A 20,433-nucleotide genomic window follows, 5' to 3' on the forward strand; every position below is an offset into this window, starting at 1 on the left:
AATATTCATATTGAAAATATATTCAATTAAAAAAATATATATATATTGTATAATTGAAATGAACGGAGAAAAATGTAAAAATGTTAGTTAATTATAATTTAAAATTTAATTTAAAAGTTAATTATAATTTAATTTAAATAATTATTGATATTTAATGTATATTTTCAATATTTTAACGTTGGATCCATGTACATACTTCAAAAGACATAAATATGTTAATTGTAATAATTCAGAGTTAGTTATTTATATTTATTGCGTTCAGAATTCAAAATATTTTTGAAGAATAGATTAAGCAAAATACAAAAATTGCTCCAGAATTCAATCCATAAAACGAATGTTTCAACAGCCTGTACAAAAAGGGATATGAAAGGGGTACAAAAAGACACAGTAGATTAGATTTTTTGTAATTTATAATTAATGGTAAAGTTTTCTTGTTTTACAGTAATCGAACAGTTATTAATAGTCTAATTAAATTTCGATTAAATTTTTATACAAACAAAAAAGAGGGCGTGAGTCACACTCAACTCGGCGTAGCACGAACCCCTGCCACCCTGTTCGCGCTCGGAGAAAAGAGGAAGAAAAAAAAAAAAAAAAAAAAAAAAAAAAAAAAGAAAGAAAGAAAAATCATACCTTAACGCCATTTACCTCGCGTTTTAAATCGTATTTATTTCATCTTTTATTTCCCCTCTACGCTTCTCCCCGAAAAATTTATATCGCAACGAGTCATCGTCTCGTCACAAATCATCTTAATCATTCCACCCAGTTCCTGTCCGGGATCGTCGGAGATGGCAGAGTTTCGACTTACTTTCCCTTCGTTTCTATTCCACCCCTTCCGCACCCCCCTCTTTCTTCCCTCTTCTCGCACTCGCTCGCAACAAAAATCTTTTTCCTCCTCTCTCCCTCTCTCTCGCTCCCTAACATCCGAATCGTTTTCCTAATCGACGCGAATATGGAAAAAAAAATGCGTTTCAAACGCGTTGTTTTCCGCAACGATTCGATTCGAAAATCTTTTTTTTTTTTTATCGAATTATGCTACACAGAATCGAATTTTTCAACCACCACGGTTGAAACGCATCCACGCGTTTTCATGCACACACAGGCGGACTGTTCCCCCCCTCCCCTCTCCCCGTATTTATAAATAAAATAATAATTTCTGCAATAATATTTGTGCGCAAATCTGCACAGAGAAACATAACGTAACGCGGTTTGCGCGCATCTTTCATGCTGGAGATACGGCCATATTTTTTTTCCCCCCCATCTTCGCAATCCTTGTTCATCACGCTTTCTTGGCGTTCCTTAACCCACAGATTTACATCGTAATATAATCGTAACGCAAAACTTAATCTTTTCAACTTAAAAACAAAATTGGTAACCACTGGTGACGCTGTGCGGTGCAAGCCACGATTTTTCTCCTTTTCTTTTTTTAAAAAAAAAAAAAAAAAAAAAAATAGTAAAGTATAACAAGAATGCTCGTCTTTTCTATACATATATATCGAATCGATGATGTCGAGACGACGGGAATTTTCACGTTGATCGTGTGCATAATAACTCGTACGAGAAAAGTATATTACGTTCCTTTCCATTCTATAAAATCTTAAAAAAAATATATGTATATAAAACAGCTATCTCTTTTCTATTTTTCAAAGGAAATGATCGATCGTTAAAGGAGAAATTGAAAAAAAAAAATATATATATATATATATATCAACGTGTTAAATAAAGAAAAATCAATGATCGATCGATCGAATATCCATAATCCTCTTCCGAGTTTTACTTATGCTCCCTTTAATTAGCTCTTAAAAATGCCCAGAGTACGCCTTCTCGACATCTTCATTCCCTCTCTCAATCGACATTTTCGAAAATTTTATCTCATTTATTCCGAAGTGGCGTGCACCGCTTGCGTTGTTATTATTATTATTATTACTATTATTATAATTATTATTACAATTATTATTATTATTAATTAATTATTATTATTATTATTATTATTATTATTATTATTATTCTCTTTAACCCTCCAATCGGCCTTCCTCGCATATTTTTATTTCATCTCTTCTTTGTATATGTGTACACATGTGTATTCTCCTGTTGCGTGTTTCCATATATAATATATATATAATATGTATTTATTCGTTCATTTATATTTCATTTTTTTTTTCCTTTTTTCTTTTCTTTTCTTTTCTTTTTTTTCTTTTTTTCTTTTTCTTTTCTCTCTCTCTCTCTCTCTCTCTCTCTCTCTCTGTCTTGCGTCTAATGTGTCGCATTGCGGGACGACGAGTTCGGGGCTCGCTTACGACCTAAACAAGTACCTCCTTAATATTACATATAATATACTCTATCTATTTATATATTTATATGTATATATATATATATTCTATATATATATATATCCATTTTATATTTATATTGAAAAAAATGAGTGTACTCTTTCGTTCTATCATATATAGGAATAATAGATTAATCGATCAATTTGCGATTGCGTGTAACATAGACGCGTCCAGCGCATAGAAACATAAATAAATAAATATAAACGGATGTTATTTACATATACTCGGTCGTCTGATGGTGAGGATAGGATAAAAAAAAAGGGAGGGAATCTCGAAATTGAGGAAAGAGTGAAATTGAGAGGGAGGGGAGGGGGGTGGAGAAAAAAGGTAGGAGGAAAAAACGAAGGACGATATTATTATCCGATATATTTATTCGCGGCAGCTTTCGGCAGCAATAAGTTCATCATCATCATCATCATCATCATCATCATCATCGTTATCTCTCTTTATATTATCATACAATATAATTATTAGATACTTTTATGCAATTGTATTTCGAGTTTGTTGCGGTTTCTTTTCTTTTTTTTTTGTTCTTTGCTTTCTGTTTTTATTGTGGTATAAAGAAATAAACAAAAAAAAAATTTATATATATATAGAAACGCACCATTTTTACGTGGATAAATAGATAGATAGATAGATAGATAAGATAATACTTGACGAGAAAGAAAAACTGAGAAGGAACCATAAGCGACACACAATTGTACGAAACGTTATTGTAACTATTAACGTGATCGTCTAATGCGTACCATGAGTGTAATACATGTGTGTATATATATATATATATTGGATGTATGTATGCGTATGTAATGTACATGTTTTAAAGTGTATATATAATATTGTACGTGTATCTTTGTTTCATTGAGGTAGAAGCGGTTTCGTATACACCTATAATCATTATCATTATTATTATAATAATTATTATTATTACTATTATTATTATTATTATCATTATCAGTAGAAGATTATTTTCATAGATGCGCGAGAATTGAGATGATGATTTGTTTATTCCGAGTATAACGAAATCATGAATACGTAGGAAAGAAGGAGATATTACTCCTCGAAAGAAATTAAAGTTTACAAAGTTGGAAAGGAGGAAAGTAAAAAAAAAAAAAAAAAAAAAAAAAGGATTTTATCGAGATTGAGAAGAGTGATTGCAAACGACGTTCCTCTTACAAGAAAATGCAACTGGACGAATGTTCATATTTGTCGGATGATTGTTCTCTTTTTAGAGAGGCCTTAAAACGATCAAAGTGGAGAAAGAGGTAGAAAACTTAACAACGATTGTTCAAATATCTTTTGAGAAAGAATATAGAAGAGAAGTGTTTCGAGTGTAAAACATTGGAAACATTCGTCCGCCGGTGAAACACCATGGCAACAAAACAGTCAATAAAAACAAACATATCTTAATGGAGAACAGTTACAATCTCGAGAGAGAGAAAGAGAGAGAGAGAGAGAGAGAGAGAGAGAGAAGAGGAGTCTGACGCGTCCAATAAACCTAACCTTAAACGAATAATTGCGTCGCATATAAAATGCAGGGATGAAATGAATCGTCGGAAAAATAATTGTTCAGCAGCGCTCGACGAAGATAAAAGAGGAAATAAACAATAAACTCGTGAATCGAAAGAAGTACGTAAACGAACAATTTCGTTCGTCGTTTGACGCGGAATCCTCGTTATTGTTAATTAATTCCCGCGTTAATTGTCTCTTTATTTATACGACACCTGTTTCCCCTTTCATCATTGCGTTCTATATCTCTTCGTTAAAGTGACGATATCGCTAGAACGTTCTTCCCTCTATTTGTTCGCCTTTTGAACGAAATTAAATGGCAGGCGAATCGAAGCGAATAACGATTCCAACAAACGAGTTAACAGTGGAAAACCGAGTTAACCGTGGAAATTATACTGGATGAAGAGGAAACACGTTGTTCTCGATTAATCTGCGTACAATATTAACACATTGTGCAATAATTAACACACACATTGTGCGACAATGTCCATCGTCCATCTTGCTCACAAAACTCTTTTATATAATCTGAATGATTCGTACGGGGACGATCGGTATAATATATATTAGTCATCGTTAACAACGTTGTTATCTTTTCTTTTTTTTCTTTTTTCTTCTTCTTTTTTTTTTTTTTTTCTTTTTCCTCTGAGACAAAAGACAAAGAGAAAGGGAAAGTGAGAAAATAGAAGACGAGCGAGAAAGAGATGGAAAGAGACGGTGTAACAGGTACACCGGCGATCCCTACTATACACTCGACTATTGCATCGCTTGATTATTGATTTAATCGTTTTTATTTAATCTTATCGACTATTATACTTTGTATTTTGTACTTGGTTTCCATCATTCCTGAGAAAAGGACTCGTGGCCACGGGATACGTGGAATACGAAATCCCGTTTCGAAATTTTTTTTTATTCTGATCTTTGTTCTATCGTCTGTTTTATTTTATTTTCTTTCGTTATTATTATTATTATTATTATTATTATTATTATTATTATTATTAATATTATTATTATTATTATTTTCAACTATCACTCTTTTATCTTTTTTTCCCTCTTTTTCTTTTCACCGTTTATCGTTTCTTTTTCAAAAGAATACGATGAACTGTATATGCCTTGACATAATCTAAGACGTTTGATTTCTATATGCAAAATACCGTTTCTTTTTTTTTTCTTTTCTTTTTGTTTTCTTTCTGCACCCTGTATGTCGTGTGTGAGGTAGCATTTGTACTAGTGTAGTAGTAGTAGTAGTAGTAGTATGACGAAATATATTTGTGTTCCGTTTACTGTGTTACCGACGGACAGTAAGCCAGGACGCGCGCGCATCCAGCGGATCGATCGAGCGGGAGGATCCGATTTTTAATGGCAGTGTTGAGTTTCTTTCCAGTCTTTTTTTTTTTTTTTCTTTTTTCTTTTCCCATCATCCTTTCTGCTATTAACACACGTATATATTAACAAAGATTCGAGCCTATTATATTTTTTTCCCCTATACGCAACATTACGCAAATATCGCATCAATAAATGTAATCATTAAATCGTTCCTCTTATAATAATATAGCTCTCCGCGCTATTATAAGAAACATCATATTATTATTATTAGAACGGAGCAGTCTGTAGTAAAACGATCTCAACAATTCTGTAACTATACTATATATGTATATATATATATATATATATATATAACTATTGCAAGCTATTTGGTATAAAGTATATACGATCACATGGAGAACCAGTCGGTGAATAATTCCCTTTTCGATAAACAAGGTGAAAGTGAAGAGGACATGTCAGGATATCGCCCATAAAACGGGAGTGTATATTATACAATAATCCGAGTAAATCGATCTTTCTCTAAAACTGATATGTATCAGGAGGGGGAGGGGGGAAGGCATAATTTGAACTCTAGATCAGGTCGACGCTGCTCATATACGTGAATAAACGTGTCCTCTTCCTTTTCACCCGTCTATCACACAGGTATCGATGATATCTCATCGAATGGATAACGTGTTTTGTTGCAGGATTTAAAGTCGTTGAAATATTATTTACCGATATTCTTTGATATCAAAACAAAAACAAAAAGAATTGTAATAATAATAATAATAATAATAATAATAATAATAATAATAAGAATAATAGTAATAATAATAATAATAATAATAATAATAATAATAATAATAATAATAATAATAATAATAATAATAATAATAATAAGAATAAGATAATAATAATAATAGTAATAATAATAATAATAATAATAATAATAATAATAATAATAAATTGATCTAAGATCAATGAAATTCGCTTATTGAATAAGCGAATAGAAGTAAGAGAAGATGATAATTGACGACTTTTATCGATTAACAATATACACGATCCATAGGGCAGAACAATATTATAACGCCTTCTCGTCGAATCTGTATACAGCACCCAATATGTATATAATAAATCGGCGAGATCGCTGAAATGCAGTGTTATAAGCTTAATTAAAATCGCGATATTATCGAATCCTCGATCGTTCCCCGCGGATGCCCGCCTTTCTGGCCGTCCAATTTCAACTATATCAACTATAAAACCATTATCATTATCATCAACATTATCGTCATCATTATCGATCAAGTAATATCGTAATTTGTATTGTAATTCTTAATACATCGTGTATAGTAAGTTTACAAAAATCTGCGATCGTTATGTTGTTTTTTATGTCGATTTCAGTTTTTTTTTCCTTTTTGCTTTTTCTCTTTTTTTCCATTTTTTTCCTTTCTGTTATCATTATTATTATTTTTTTTTTTTGTTTTTTTTTTCGTTTTTTGTTTTCTTCCATTTATATCCCCTTAACACATTACGGTTTACTTTGTACTATAAGTCGCGGCCGCTCGAACGTTTAATACTCGTTCAAGGGTCGCACGCCACCGAAATCGAAGCCCCGCTGCGCGACAATACGTGAGCTCCCTACGTACAAGTTTTACATTATAATCGTGATAATAATCGATTGATTCAATCTTGTCGCAAAGAAGAAAAAAAAAAAAAAAAAAAAAAATGACGATGAAGATTCGTTTCCTTAATGTTCTTATTAATGTTTTTACTTTTTTTTTTTTTTTATGCTTTTTCCTCACGTTTAAATATGCTTAATGCGTGCTTGATACATGTACTATGCAATCATTATCAACTATGGTAATATAATATTACTGTTTTTTTCCTTTTTTTTTCCCTTTTTTAAATATACCATACTATACGACGATCAAACGGTATAGTATAAGTTTTGCCAAGTTGCGCGCATGCGCGCGCAACGCAGTGCGCATGTGCAGCGATAACATCGATTCCTATCCTTCTCCTTTAGCTTTTTTCCCCCGCGAGCATGCAACAATCTCGGCCGATTCTTACTTTTCTCTTTTTCCTCTTTTCTTCCTCCCTTTCAGATTCTTTCTTTTATTTTTACCCTTCCACCCTTCCCATTCCATCGATGCTTTGCCTGTTGTCCGCCCACGCGAGTTCAAGTAACCAAACAGTTTACTCGAAGAGTAAAGTACCGTATTTCTCTCATTTTTAATCCCCTTTCAAATCGTGGAAAGCCGTTTACACCGCGCGTCTCGAGCGCCCTCTCGAACGCTATCCACACTCGAAACATTTGTGGATCCAAATGATCGATTTTTAACCTTTTCTTTTTCTGCCGATTTCTTAAATCTCCTCCCTCGATAATTCAATCCCTCCGCCTAAATTCTACTATCTTCTACTATCTTTTCGTTCGTTTTAAACGAAAAAAAAAAAAAAAAAAAATATCAGTGGATTACCCGCGGTGTAAAGCCTCGTCCAGCCAAGCTGTGTCACACACGATATCCATCGAAGGATTTTCAATCCGTAAAACACATATTATAGAAACAACATGCAACATTTTATCCTACGCCGTGATACAATTAATGGTACATACGCGCGCGTACGCATACAGCGTGACTTTATTAACTTTATATATATATATATGTATATATATATATATATAAGCACGCATTGGCGACGTACGCGCGAATACCCGCGCCTTTCCTATACGCGTGTGCCTATGTGTAGTACTCGTGCTTGGTACATACCTATGCGTGTTTTCGTGTGTACATGTGTATTATGGGTGCGTGTACGTGTATTATTATGCGTAACGTATTTATTCTTTTCTTTTATTCGCACAGGGATACGATCAGGCAACGTGAAATTTAACGTGGGAAAAAAAAAAAAAAAAAAAAAAGGACATTGAAGAAAATTTTTGAAAACCTTTTCCTTGGCGCATTGGATCGATTTCGTGTATACGAAGTCAATTTCGGGAATTTCTTCTTTTTTTTTGTTTTCTCTCTCTTTCTCTCTCTCTCTCTCTCTCTTCGAGACGAATTTTTTTTTTCTCTTTCTTTTCACGAAAACAAATCGTACCGGAAAGGCTTTTTTATTTTTTTATTTTTTTTTTTTCGAAAACGACCGAGTAATACGAAAAATTTAACAAAAAAGAAGAAACAACTTGAAAGCGTGCGATTGTCGCGAAGGAACAAAGAACATTTAAGGATATCGATAATTTTTTTTTTTTTTTTTTTTTTTTTTTTTTTACAAACTATTCGTTTTTATTCTCGTATCGCGAAACGCGAACGCGAATCCATCTTGATTTCAGATCCAATGATCTTTTGTTCTTTCCTTTTCTTTTTTTTTTTTTGTTTTTTTTTTGTTTTTGTTTTTTTAATCCCCTGTCCGAACACGATCGATTGCTCGTCAGTTGATCCATTAACTTATTCTCGTACATATGCACATATATATATATATATATATATATATATATATATATATATATATGTATATATATATATATTTTTTTTTATATATAGTATATATACAGTTTATACGCGTGTTTTACGTATGCAAAAATTCGTAACAGCTAACGACGAAGCAACTAAAAAAAAAAAAGAACGCGATCTCCAACCCTCTCAAATATTCACGACGATTGTGAACGCAAAAAATTATCCTAAACAACGCTCGAACATTTCCAAAAGTGGCCCGTTTCGAACGGGTCACTTTTTTCAAAAATTATTAATTTAATTAAAAAAAAAAAAAAAAGAAAAGAAAAAAAAGGAGAGAACGAAAAATATAATGAAGGAAACGAAAGAAGAAAAGCGAAGAAAAAAAGAAGAAAGTAAAAATAAAAAGAAACGCTTAAGAAAAAAAAAAAAAAAAAGAAAAGAGATATAAACTTAACGCTAAAGTTTCGAACGATTTTTTTTCTAACATTACTTTCGATTTCTCGTTCGATTTCCGTTCGTTTCTGCTTGGCAGAAAAAAGAAAAAAAAAGAGCAACATGCATAAATCTTTCTTACTTAATTTAAAAAAAAAGTACGGTAAAAAAAAAAAAAAAAAAAAAAAAAAAAAACACTTTTAACCAAGTACGTACGTGTACATAATTATTTACATTTCGTGAAACGTATATGCAAATCGACCATTTTGCAGACGTATCCCGTGTACATATATATATGTGTATTTATATGTACCTGTATATAGATGTGTATGTGTGTGTGTGTGTGTGTGTGTGCGCGCGTGTGTGTATGTTCCTATCATCACATACGTAAACGACACATAACACTTTTTTTTTTTTTTTCTTTTTAAATAATCCCCTTCCCGGAGCGTCTTCATATTTATCTTTTTTTTTTTTTTTTTTTTTTCTTTCTTTTTCCTCAATAGATCCTCTCGTCCATCCCCTAAGACTTATTTAATTTTTACGTTGTGTCTAAAGCAGTGTTTTCGCAGCCCATCCTCTCGAGAAATTCACCCGATTTCAGCCCCAAAAGAAGATCGGTATCACACCTCAACGTCCATATATCTCTCGCCGCATTTTTTTTCCCATCCTTGAAAAACGTCCCGATTGTTTCTTCTCCTCTCCGCCTCGAGTTTCGTTCTCAAACGTCAGCTTTCGAGTTTTTTTTTTTTTTTTCCCTTAATCTTTAAAATTTATCGTCGTCTCCAAAGTCAACAATTCCTTTCGCACAAGGAAAACGCCCCTATCGAAAAATTCGACGATTATGTTATTACATTCATCATTTTTCCTCGATCTTTCTTCCATCCTTTTCTCCCATTTCAACCCCCTCCCCCTTCCTTTTTTCACTTTCGTCAATTAATAATTCGCGCCCTCATCATATATTTCCTTTCAATCGTTTCCCATGCTCCCCTCCCCCTTCTTTATCGATAGTCGATATTTTCCGGTGTAATTTTTTTTTTCCTCGCACTTTTCTGAAAAAAAATCGTGATCGGATCTCGCCGCCGAACGATGAAATCGCCGCAACTCTTCTCGCCCAATTGTATGTAAATCGTCACGCAGCATCACCCTCTCACGCACCCACACGCACACACGTACTCGTACTCATATGTCGCTGTACTTATATATATATATATAAGTATATATAGTTGTCGATTATTACATATACAGTTGTATGTACGTATGCGATAATGCGGCTTGGTAAATAAAATAAAATAAAAAAAAAAAAAGAAAAAAAAACGGAAATTCTAATATCGTATAATCGTAGAGCTTATTATATCACTCGTGATCTCTGAAGCTTTTCGCTTTTTGGAAATTTCTTTGTCGATATTATACAGTTTGTTTGTTAAAGTATTATAAAGTGAAAAATTCAACTTAATTACAAATGTTTGTACGATTTATATATATATATATATATCTAGATTTGTAACAGCAGGTAATACGTGATTGGACTGCGGAAATTTACGAAAACTGATCACTTTTATATATATCGTTACTCGTATAATATTTGTTAAACTTTTCATAAATATTCACAGTCCGATATATATATCACTGAAAGATGATCTCAAAGGCAAAACTTGATTTCCTTGATTCTCATAGAAGAATTAATTTTAAATTGATAACTTTTTTCGATTTTAAAAATGTTAATAATTCTTTTTCTTCGAGGCGAAAGATAGATTTATCAAGTTTCGCCGATCATCGAAACGGCGAAGACAGAAGAAATTTCCTCGACAAAGCTTTCGAGAGAGAGATCGACGCTATTCGTATTCCCCTGTTTCCCAGGGGATAACGGAATAACAGCGGGAGTATATAATTCCGACATTAACGACGGACGAATAATAGTAGAAGCGGCTGTACGGAATGTACAGGTACTGTAATTCTATAGTGGTCTCTCTGGTGTTCCCTGTGTTTTGTAATGCAATTCTTATAAAAAACGATGAGGTAGTACTGTCATACGTATATACGTCATTTGGCAGAAACGTTCGCACGAAACGGGACGTGCGTGATCCCGTCCGTGATCATTTGGTGTCTTCTATATATATATATATTTATATATGAGAAGATCGTGAAAAGAAAAAAGAAAAAAATATAAGAAAGAAAAAAAGAACACGTGCAACGCGAACAATTTAATACACAAAGAAAGAACGAAAACGAAACGAAATAATTTCCATTTACTAAAATATATATATATATATATTCTAGGTCGCGTACAACCGTTTAAATACTAAATAATCATCTATTAAATTCTATTGTCTTTGATAATCTTAACGGTAGGCGTATCGTTGTGAGATAAAAACTCTCAGTTATAAGATATAAACTTTGATTTTTCTTTTTTTCTTTTCCTTCTCTGTAACGTAATAACAAATAAACAGGAAAGAGTGAGGGGAGAAGAGGAAAGAAACAGGAAGGAAGGAGACGAAATACGGTAGTAATAATAATAATAATAATAATAATAGTAATAATAATAATTCTATAACAAAGAGAACGGAGTTGGAGTTTTGAAAGTTTCGTGGGGGAGGAAGGAAGGAGGGAGGGAGGGAAAGGAGCAAAAGAGAGAGATAAAAGTGTGTATATAAACGCGATAAAATACTGCAACAAGTAATATCGTGGTGCCATCCTGACTAGGAGCTACCTATATATCTATCTATAGGTATAATAATTGTTAATAATAAACTATTGCATTGATCACATCCTATACAACCGGTCGTCTAATTATCATTATATTTCCCTATGCTCTCTTGTGCTCGTCCTGGTTTCTATTGGTAGTAGTAGTAGTATTATAAATATCCCTTATTATTATTATTATATATCCTCGATCTATTGCTCCGGACAAAAGTCCGTTATTTAAACAATGTAAACAGGTAACAAAGTGGTAGTGATTGTTCGTGTGATGTTTTTTTTTTCAACGTTTTTCTTTTTTCCTTTTTTTTTCTTTTTTTTCTCCCCTCTCTCTTGGAGGATCTTTCCAAGCGAATGCGAAGCATTTTCTTTTCATTTTCACGCTCAATCAGGTAAACGTACTCGCTAAAAAACTTGTAGTATTAGATACGTGTATTTTCTCCCCGTTCGATTCGAGGAAACTCTTGCTCGTGTTTTCTTTTTTCTTCTCTTTTTTTCAGGTATTTAAATAATAAACAAGGAACAAGAGTTGCCTGGAATTGCCAGGGGGGGAGGCTGCGTTCTTCAGTGAGGTATAAAAAAACGACGTCCTTATGGAAAAGGAGAAAGATCAGTTCTTCTCTTATTACGATTATTGCTTATTATCTCGAGCCTTAGAACCGCATTCACCAAGAAGAATCCTACACACGTGGCTTACGATATATATATATGTATTATTGTATGGTAACTCGATAGCTTGTCCGTTCTTTATAATGTTGTAGCTAATAATCTCATAAATTCTTTATAAAAATGTTGTTGTTGTTGTTGTACATTTATACAAAAGAAAAAAAAACAAAAAAAAAATATATATATATATATATATATAAAGTGGAAAAGATGGGCATGCTTTCAAATCTGTTTCGGTATTTAATAATCACATTCTCTCTTTCAAGATATGCAAGGATAATCGTCTCGTGTATGTGTATCTGTATGTGTACGTCAAAATCTTGTGTTCGAGAGATGCAGATTTAAAAAAAAAAAAAAAAAATAATAACGAAAATTCGATCGTGATATCCTGAATAGAATAGAAAAATGCGTCTTCGATTCTGATTTAAGATCGTATTCTTCTTTTTTTTCTTCTTCTTTCTTTCTTTCTTTTTGGCACTAACGTGAACGTAAAAATGTTAAAAATAGTTTCGATATCACCCGTCTTGTCTCGACCCTAGGCTCTCGACATCGATAATAGTACCAGTAATTATTTTGTATCTATTCGCGGTATAAGAATCAGGTATAAAGGTATCAATATATAACAGCGTTTCAATGAGTGTGATGATGCGGCAGCAGTTCGATAATAATAATCCATCGGTAACAGGTCCGTAACTATCGTATAATAAAGTAAGGTAGTAGCGGCAGTAAAGGTAGACGCGCTTTTAAATTCATTTAAAAACTATTTCTCGCAACAACGCTTGCACCGTTTCATCAATGTGCTCGGTATATATATATATATATGTGTGTGTGTGTATGTGTGTATATATATATACTTATATATATTCGTACATCTCCTCGAAACGATCCTGATCGTTCTTTGGCGAGGAGTGGTCGAGAATAATGAGTGAGAAGAAATATATATATATATATTTGTATATATAAAACCGAATAAAGGACGACAAAAAAAAAGGGAAAGGAAAAAAAAAAAAAAGAAAAAGAAAAAAGAAACTATTCGCGGCTTATTGTAAAATTCACCTGAGATATGCGTCTTTTTTGTAAACTCGCTTATTATATTCCCTCTTCTGAGGCGTCGTGAATATCTTTCGATCTTCTTCTTCGTCTCTAACCTTCCCTTATTTTTATCGCGCTCCTCTTCTTCTTTTCTTTTTTTTTTTTTTTTTTTTTACAGTGTAATAATAACTCTTACTCGACGTTGCACTTTCATTGACTAGTTTTGTATGGTTATTCGTAGTAGTAGTAGTAGCGTAGCATGTCCGAGGCGACGAGTTTCACATCCTCCTGATCCCAAACGACATTTCTCTCTTGTTAATGCAATCTTCCATACGCTTAGTAATCGGACGTCGACATTTTTCCAAACCCCTTTCCCTTCCTCCATTCCCTCCTCCATCATTTCACTTCTCGTTTAATCTCCTTCCTCGCTCGTGATCCGATCACCGGGACTAAATTCTTCTAAATTTCGCGGTCAACCGTCCTCTGTCGTTGCCGCATCCGAATCCTCCGCGAAGACTTTTCAAATTTTCCCCCGAAAGAAGCACACGCGACTCTCGATCGAGCAACACCTTAAATCTAATTACAAGAGAACGAAAAAAAAGAATCTCCGAGCGGCTCGGATCATCGCGTGCAAATTTTTCCTACATCCCCCCTCCCTCTAATTTCAGTATCCTCATCCCGAATCCGCATCCCCGTGAAATTAACACGAAAGGAACACGATGATTTGCAGACGGGGTCGCAGTGTGTAATTGACAACTACTATCAAGATCACACCGAGACGAGGCACAGCGGGTCGCATTGGATCGTTTCCTTTGTCGTTTTCCTTTCAAAGGCTGTGTGGGCTCTGTATATATGTATTACGTCGCTGTCAATCGCAGTTCACGGAGGGCCGCTCGGATGTTTCATCATGAGGACGGGGATGGCGTTGACCGGGATTCAAGAAGGCGGGCGCGAGCTTGCTTTCGCCGGCCTTCCTCGTTCCAGCGCCTCGCGGTTCTTTGCTGGGCGCGCTCTGGCCGTCTCCCGTGGCGTCGCGACGGCCGCGACACGATGGCGACGGCCGGAACGGTGGTGGGAACGGCGGCTAAAACGACAGCGGTGGCGAGGACGCCGTTACTGCGGCACCGTGTCCGACATCGAGTGGTTCGACTGTTGGAACGCTTTCAGGTTCAGCTCGGCCTTGTGCTCGCGCGCTATGTGCCGTCTCACGGTGTTGTTGCGCGTGAACGTCCGTTGGCAGAACGGGCACGGTACCCTGATACCTTGGTGGCGTTGCCGTATGTGGGCGCGCAGGTTTGTCTCGTAGCCGTACAGCTTCTCGCAGTCCGGGCACTTCAGTTTCTTGCCTGAAATCATAACGGAAAAGGGGATCGTTCGATCGTTATTATTTCGATCTTAAATGATGATGTTAGTAGGATTTTTATATTACTTGACTCGTTATATTGTATTTTAATATTTTCAATTTATTATATTATATTATATTATATTCAATTTATTATTATATTTAGTTGTGATGTAAGATTGTTTCAAGCCTTGCTCGAGGGTTTGTTTTATAGAATATTATTATATAATATATATTATTATATTATATTATATTCAATTTATTATTATATTAAGTTGTGATGTTTTAAGATTGTTTTAAGCCTTGCTCGAGGGTTTGTTTTATAGAATTGTAATTTCTGGTTTATTCTGGCTATCTAATTTAATACATTTGCATATAGAATAATAGTTTTTTTTTTTTCGTCGTTTTATTACACAAGGAATATTATATAAATATTGTATTGTAATCTTTATCTGGATGTTCCTCAAGCATATCTTTAACAAATTTATTAATACTCGTGAAATATATTATATATTATTATTGTTATCATCTTTGAATTATCCCTTAATTATTATCTTTTATTAAAAAATAATAATTTTCTTTTATTAATAATGTTAAATTAACTTGGCAGGAAATATATTCATGGATGAAATTCATCACAAATTCATAATCATAAAATTCATCTTTGAATTCATCCCTTAATTATCTTATTATTACTTATTAAAAAATAATAATTTTTTTTATTAATAATATTAAATTAACTTAATAAGAAATATATCAATATTCATAAAATTCATCATAAATTCATAATCATAAAATTCATCTTTGGCTTGAATTCCTATTATCACTTATTAAAAAATAATAATTTTTTTTATTAATAATATTAAATTAACTTGGCAGAGAATATATCAATATTCATGGATGAAATTCATCACAAATTCATAATCATAGAATTCATCTTTGAATTCATCCCTTAATTATCTTATTACACTTATTAAAAAATAATAATTTTCTTTTATTAATAATGTTAAATTAACTTAATAAGGAATATATCAATATATCAATATTCATGGATGAAATTCATCACAAATTCATAATCATAAAATTCATCTTTGGCTTAAATTCGTTTCTTAATTATTATCTCTTATTAAAAAATAATAATTTTCTTTTATTAATAATGTTAAATTAACTTAATAAGGAATATATCAATATTCATGAAATTCATTACAAATTCATAATCATAAAATTCATCTTTGGCTTGAATTTGTCTCTTAATTATCTTATTACCACTTATTAAAAAATAATAATTTTCTTTTATTAATAATATTAAATTAACTTGGCAGGGAATATATCAATATTCATGGATGAAATTCATCACAAATTCATAATCATAAAATTCATCTTTGAATTCATCCCTTAATTATTATCTCTTATTAAAAAATAATAATTTTCTTTTATTAATAATATTAAATTAACTTGGCAGGGAATATATCAATATTCATGGATGAAATTCATCACAAATTCATAATTATAAAATTCATCTTTGAATTCATCCCTTTTAATTATCTTATTACACTTATTAAAAAATAATAATTTTCTTTTATTAATAATGTTAAATTAACTTAATAAGGAATATATCAATACTCATGAAATTCATTACAAATTCATAATCATAAAATTCATCTTTGGCTTGAATTCATCCCTTAATTATCTTATTATCATTTATTAAAAAAATAATAATTTTTTTATTAATAATATTAACTTGGCAGGGAATATATCAATATTCATGGATGAAATTCATCACAAATTCATAATTTAATTATATATATATGTATATACTTTTATATACTTAAATAATTACAAAAGCATTTGTATAATAGCGAATAATTTTTAAAAAATAATTTCAAACTTGATTTTTTGATTTACTCAAAAAAAGGAAGCCCAAAGACTACCTCCATTTACACCACGAATCGTCATCCTGTATTTTATTTTTTTTTTCTTTAAATGAAAAATTAACAATCTTTTATACGAATGCTCAAATTTCAGAAAACCATCGAAACGATTTAAACGTTCAAACAAAGAGAAAAGAAGAAAGTTTCCCTCCCATCCGAAATGCCTACGAGGCCCGCAGCAGCCGGGGTTTATTACGCGTGCGATCATCTCGATAATGGAGCGCGTGCACGCGTCTAGTAGCACGCGGATCGTTCCTCTTTTTCGGGTGGATAGCGGGTTAAAAATAGAGTTGGGCCATCCTAGAAAAAGTAAACGGGGCCGTGGGGCTCGATTTCGTGCAGCTGACTATGAAATTCGCCAAGGATCGCTGCCCGAAGACAAAGGCGGGCCGAACGGGCCGCGCGAAACTGGCAAGGGAGGGAAGGGGAGAGAAAGAGGCAGAAAAATACGGGCGCCGAGGACGGAAGCCATGGTGTTCGAAGGAAGGGCGAATGGACCTTTGATTGATAGAAAGAAGGAGGACGTGAGAGGAGGAAGAAGAACCCCTGTGTTCTGTCTCTGTTTATTATTCTATTACTCTAACCTGTGTCTTTCTAGAATTTTCTTTAATTCGCGAAAATTCTGCAAAGATAAATCCAACTCGAGTAATTCTCTGATTCTGATAATCAATTAACGTTGCATATAATTCATTTGTTATGATAATACTCTTATATTAGCATTTTCTTCGATTGTTCTTCTCAATTTTTGAAACCTCTTAACAATATTGACAAGCTTTTTATTTTTTACGAATCGAGCACGCGATACGTAAAAAATATCGTTGCATCGATTTGAATAATATTTTTATGCATTGTGCGATATATCTTTTTAACGAAATTTATAAAATTCAATGAAAAAAAATTCACGGTATATGTAATATATGTATATAAAATTATTTATATTATTAAATAAAATACACGAGAAGAAGAAAAAAAAAGAAACCAACAACACACGGTGTTCACCCATTCACCCATCCAAGTACTAACCGTGCAGCTTGACTTTGGTGATCGAACGAGAACCTGATCGAAGTAGTTCCTATGTGGTATGGTCGTTGATGATCATTCCACTTATCTCTCTCCAGAAACAGTTCTTTTATTATTAAGTTATGGAATAGTAAAGTGTTTGGAAAAGTTATAAGATTTACGGAAACGATCGCATCTTTTTAACGAAGATGAAAAAAAAAAAAAAAAGGAAGGAAGAGAAAGATCGATGAAGAGAAGGGGAGATCAGAAGCAGGTAGAGGAGGAGCCCGCGGGGTAGGTACGCCCCTGAGCACGCAGGGACGAAGAAAACGCCGGTGTTTAAGGAAGAGTGAACCGATCACTTCCGCGAAAGGCCACGCCATCTGCTTTGCCTGGAAATTTTCGAATTTCGCATGTATTTTACGGGACATCCTCATCTCGGCCTCCCTCCAAATATTCACCGGGATGGTTAACCCGGGGCAGTTAACCTGATGGCGAGCAAAACTTTGCGGCCAGGCAACTGATCAAATTGTATAGGATTCGGACTTATTGGATTAGGGATAAGTTGACAGATCTCTTCGTGCCTTCGAAGCTATACTTTAAATCCCTCTTCTTTCTCTTCGAATCCCTGTAAAATGATCTCACGAAGAAGAAATTTAGAAATTATTTTTTGTCATTCTGCCTTCTATTTATTTTATACACCAAGATTGAAATATAAAAATACATACTTTTGAATAAAAATTTGAATGGAAGAAATTTATTTCTTAAGAAGAAAATGTTCCTTATCGAAACTTTCTTCCTTATTTTTTGTCATTCTGCTTTCTATCCATTTTATACACCAAGATTGAAATATAGAAATATAAAAATATATATATATATTTTTGAATAAAAATTTGAATAGAAGAAATTTATTAAAATAATAATAATTATTTCACAAAGAAGAAATTTATTTTTTAAGAAGGAAATATTCCTTATCGAAACTTTCTTCTTTATTTTTTGTCATTCTGCTTTCTATCCATTTTATACATCAAGATTGAAATATAAAAATATAAAAATATATATTTTTGAATAAAAATTTGAATGGAAGAAATTTATTTTTTAAGAAGAAAATGTTCCTTGTCGAAACTTTCTTCCTTATTTTTTATCATTCTGTCTCCTATCTATTTTATGCACCAAGATTGAAATATAAAAATATAAAAATATATATATATACTTTTGAATAAAAATTTGAATGGAAGAAACTTATTAAAATAATAATAATTATTTCACAAAGAAGAAATGTATTTCTTAAGAAGAAAATGTTCCTTATCAAAACTTTCTTCTTTACTTTTTGTCTCCTATCTATTTTGTGCATCAAGATTGAAATATAAAAATATATATATATGTATACAAAAATATTGCATTCTGTGTGTAAAATTTTGAATAAAAATTTGAATGGAAGAAATTTATTAAAATAATAATAATTTGTTATTCTGCCTCCTATCCATTTTATGCACCAAGATTGAAATATAAAAATATAAAAATATATATATATATATGTATACAAAAATATTCTGTGTAAAATTTTGAAAAAAAATTTGAATGGAAGAAATTTATTAAAATAATAATAATTTGTCATTCTGCCTCCTATCCATTTTATGCACCAAGATTGAAATATAAAAATATATATATATATATGTATATGTATATAAAAATATTGCATTCTTTGAATATAAATTTGAATGGAAGAAATTTATTAAAATAGTAATAATTATTGATTTGAATAAATATTGTCGATGCAAATTTTGCGTTAATAACTTTATCTTACATACAATACAGAAAAATGCACACAATAAAAAAAGAGATAAATTATATATATAAAATAAAAAAGAAATATTCAAAACAATATATAATTAAATCATTGGTTTCAATTCAATTTTTCTAATTTGCATTTTAAACATCCATATACTTTAACAATAAGAATCCTTTGGTTAAGTAACATCGTTCAGAATGAAATTTGCCGATGCATTGAATATTTAATCACTCTATTACTCCATGTTTCAAGAAACTAAACGTTGAAAAAAAAAAAAAGAGCGTATCAGGCGATCGCTTCTACGAAATGAAAATGCGATTAGGTTGAAATAGATCCGAAGGCTGTAATAACCGATTGCACGTTCCGAAGACATGCAAGGAATGCAGAAGAACATCCTTTCTATCCCCGATGCTGTAATTTTCTGGAAAAAAAATTATTTTCAGCGTGAAGCTCGGATACACACGCGTGTAGCAAAATTCGCAGAAGGTGACCCTGACACGTGCTTGCAGAATAATAATACCGTAACATAATACCGTCGATACAAATACCGTCTTTAACGATACATGCTGATAAATAATCATTTTTTTTTTTTTTCGTAATCGAGGCCTCGTTAAATTAATTAAATCTCTTTCTAAAGCGCGACAATGCAGTCCCTCTTTTACATACTCTCCGTGATATCAAACAATTATTTCTCATTTCAGATACAAAAATAAAATGCAATTTCCTTTAAATTATTATTGGACAATATTCGCAATAAAGTGATCCTCACTCGATCCATTCCAAGATCTTTTCAATCTCTAATCTCGTTTCCATATCATTCGATTTAACAAATATATTCAAACATCTCTCTAAAATCAAATTTTCTATATTTTCTTCAATTTTTGGAAAACCGAAATGCAAGATTTTTACATGAAAAATTCGACTTTTGATTAATCAAACTTGGCAATCTATTCGGATC

General features: G+C 32.3%; 1 protein-coding gene across 4 annotated transcripts in view; it reads right to left on the minus strand.

Annotated features, from left to right (window-relative positions):
- Nucleotides 1–9,481: 9,481 nt before the first annotated feature.
- The window catches only part of LOC551086 (zinc finger protein chinmo), a 61,187-nt gene continuing 50,235 nt past the window's right edge, over nucleotides 9,482–20,433 (minus strand). For all 4 annotated transcript variants that reach the window (XM_623485.6, XM_006557498.3, XM_006557500.3 and 1 more), the window contains one exon: nucleotides 9,482–14,757. In XM_623485.6, the coding sequence (XP_623488.3) occupies nucleotides 14,525–14,757 (233 nt within the window). In that variant the 3' untranslated portion in view covers nucleotides 9,482–14,524. The remainder of the gene's footprint in view (nucleotides 14,758–20,433) is intronic.

The sequence above is a fragment of the Apis mellifera genome, linkage group LG6 (assembly GCF_003254395.2).
Source record: "Apis mellifera strain DH4 linkage group LG6, Amel_HAv3.1, whole genome shotgun sequence".
Lineage (NCBI taxonomy): Eukaryota > Metazoa > Arthropoda > Insecta > Hymenoptera > Apidae > Apis > Apis mellifera.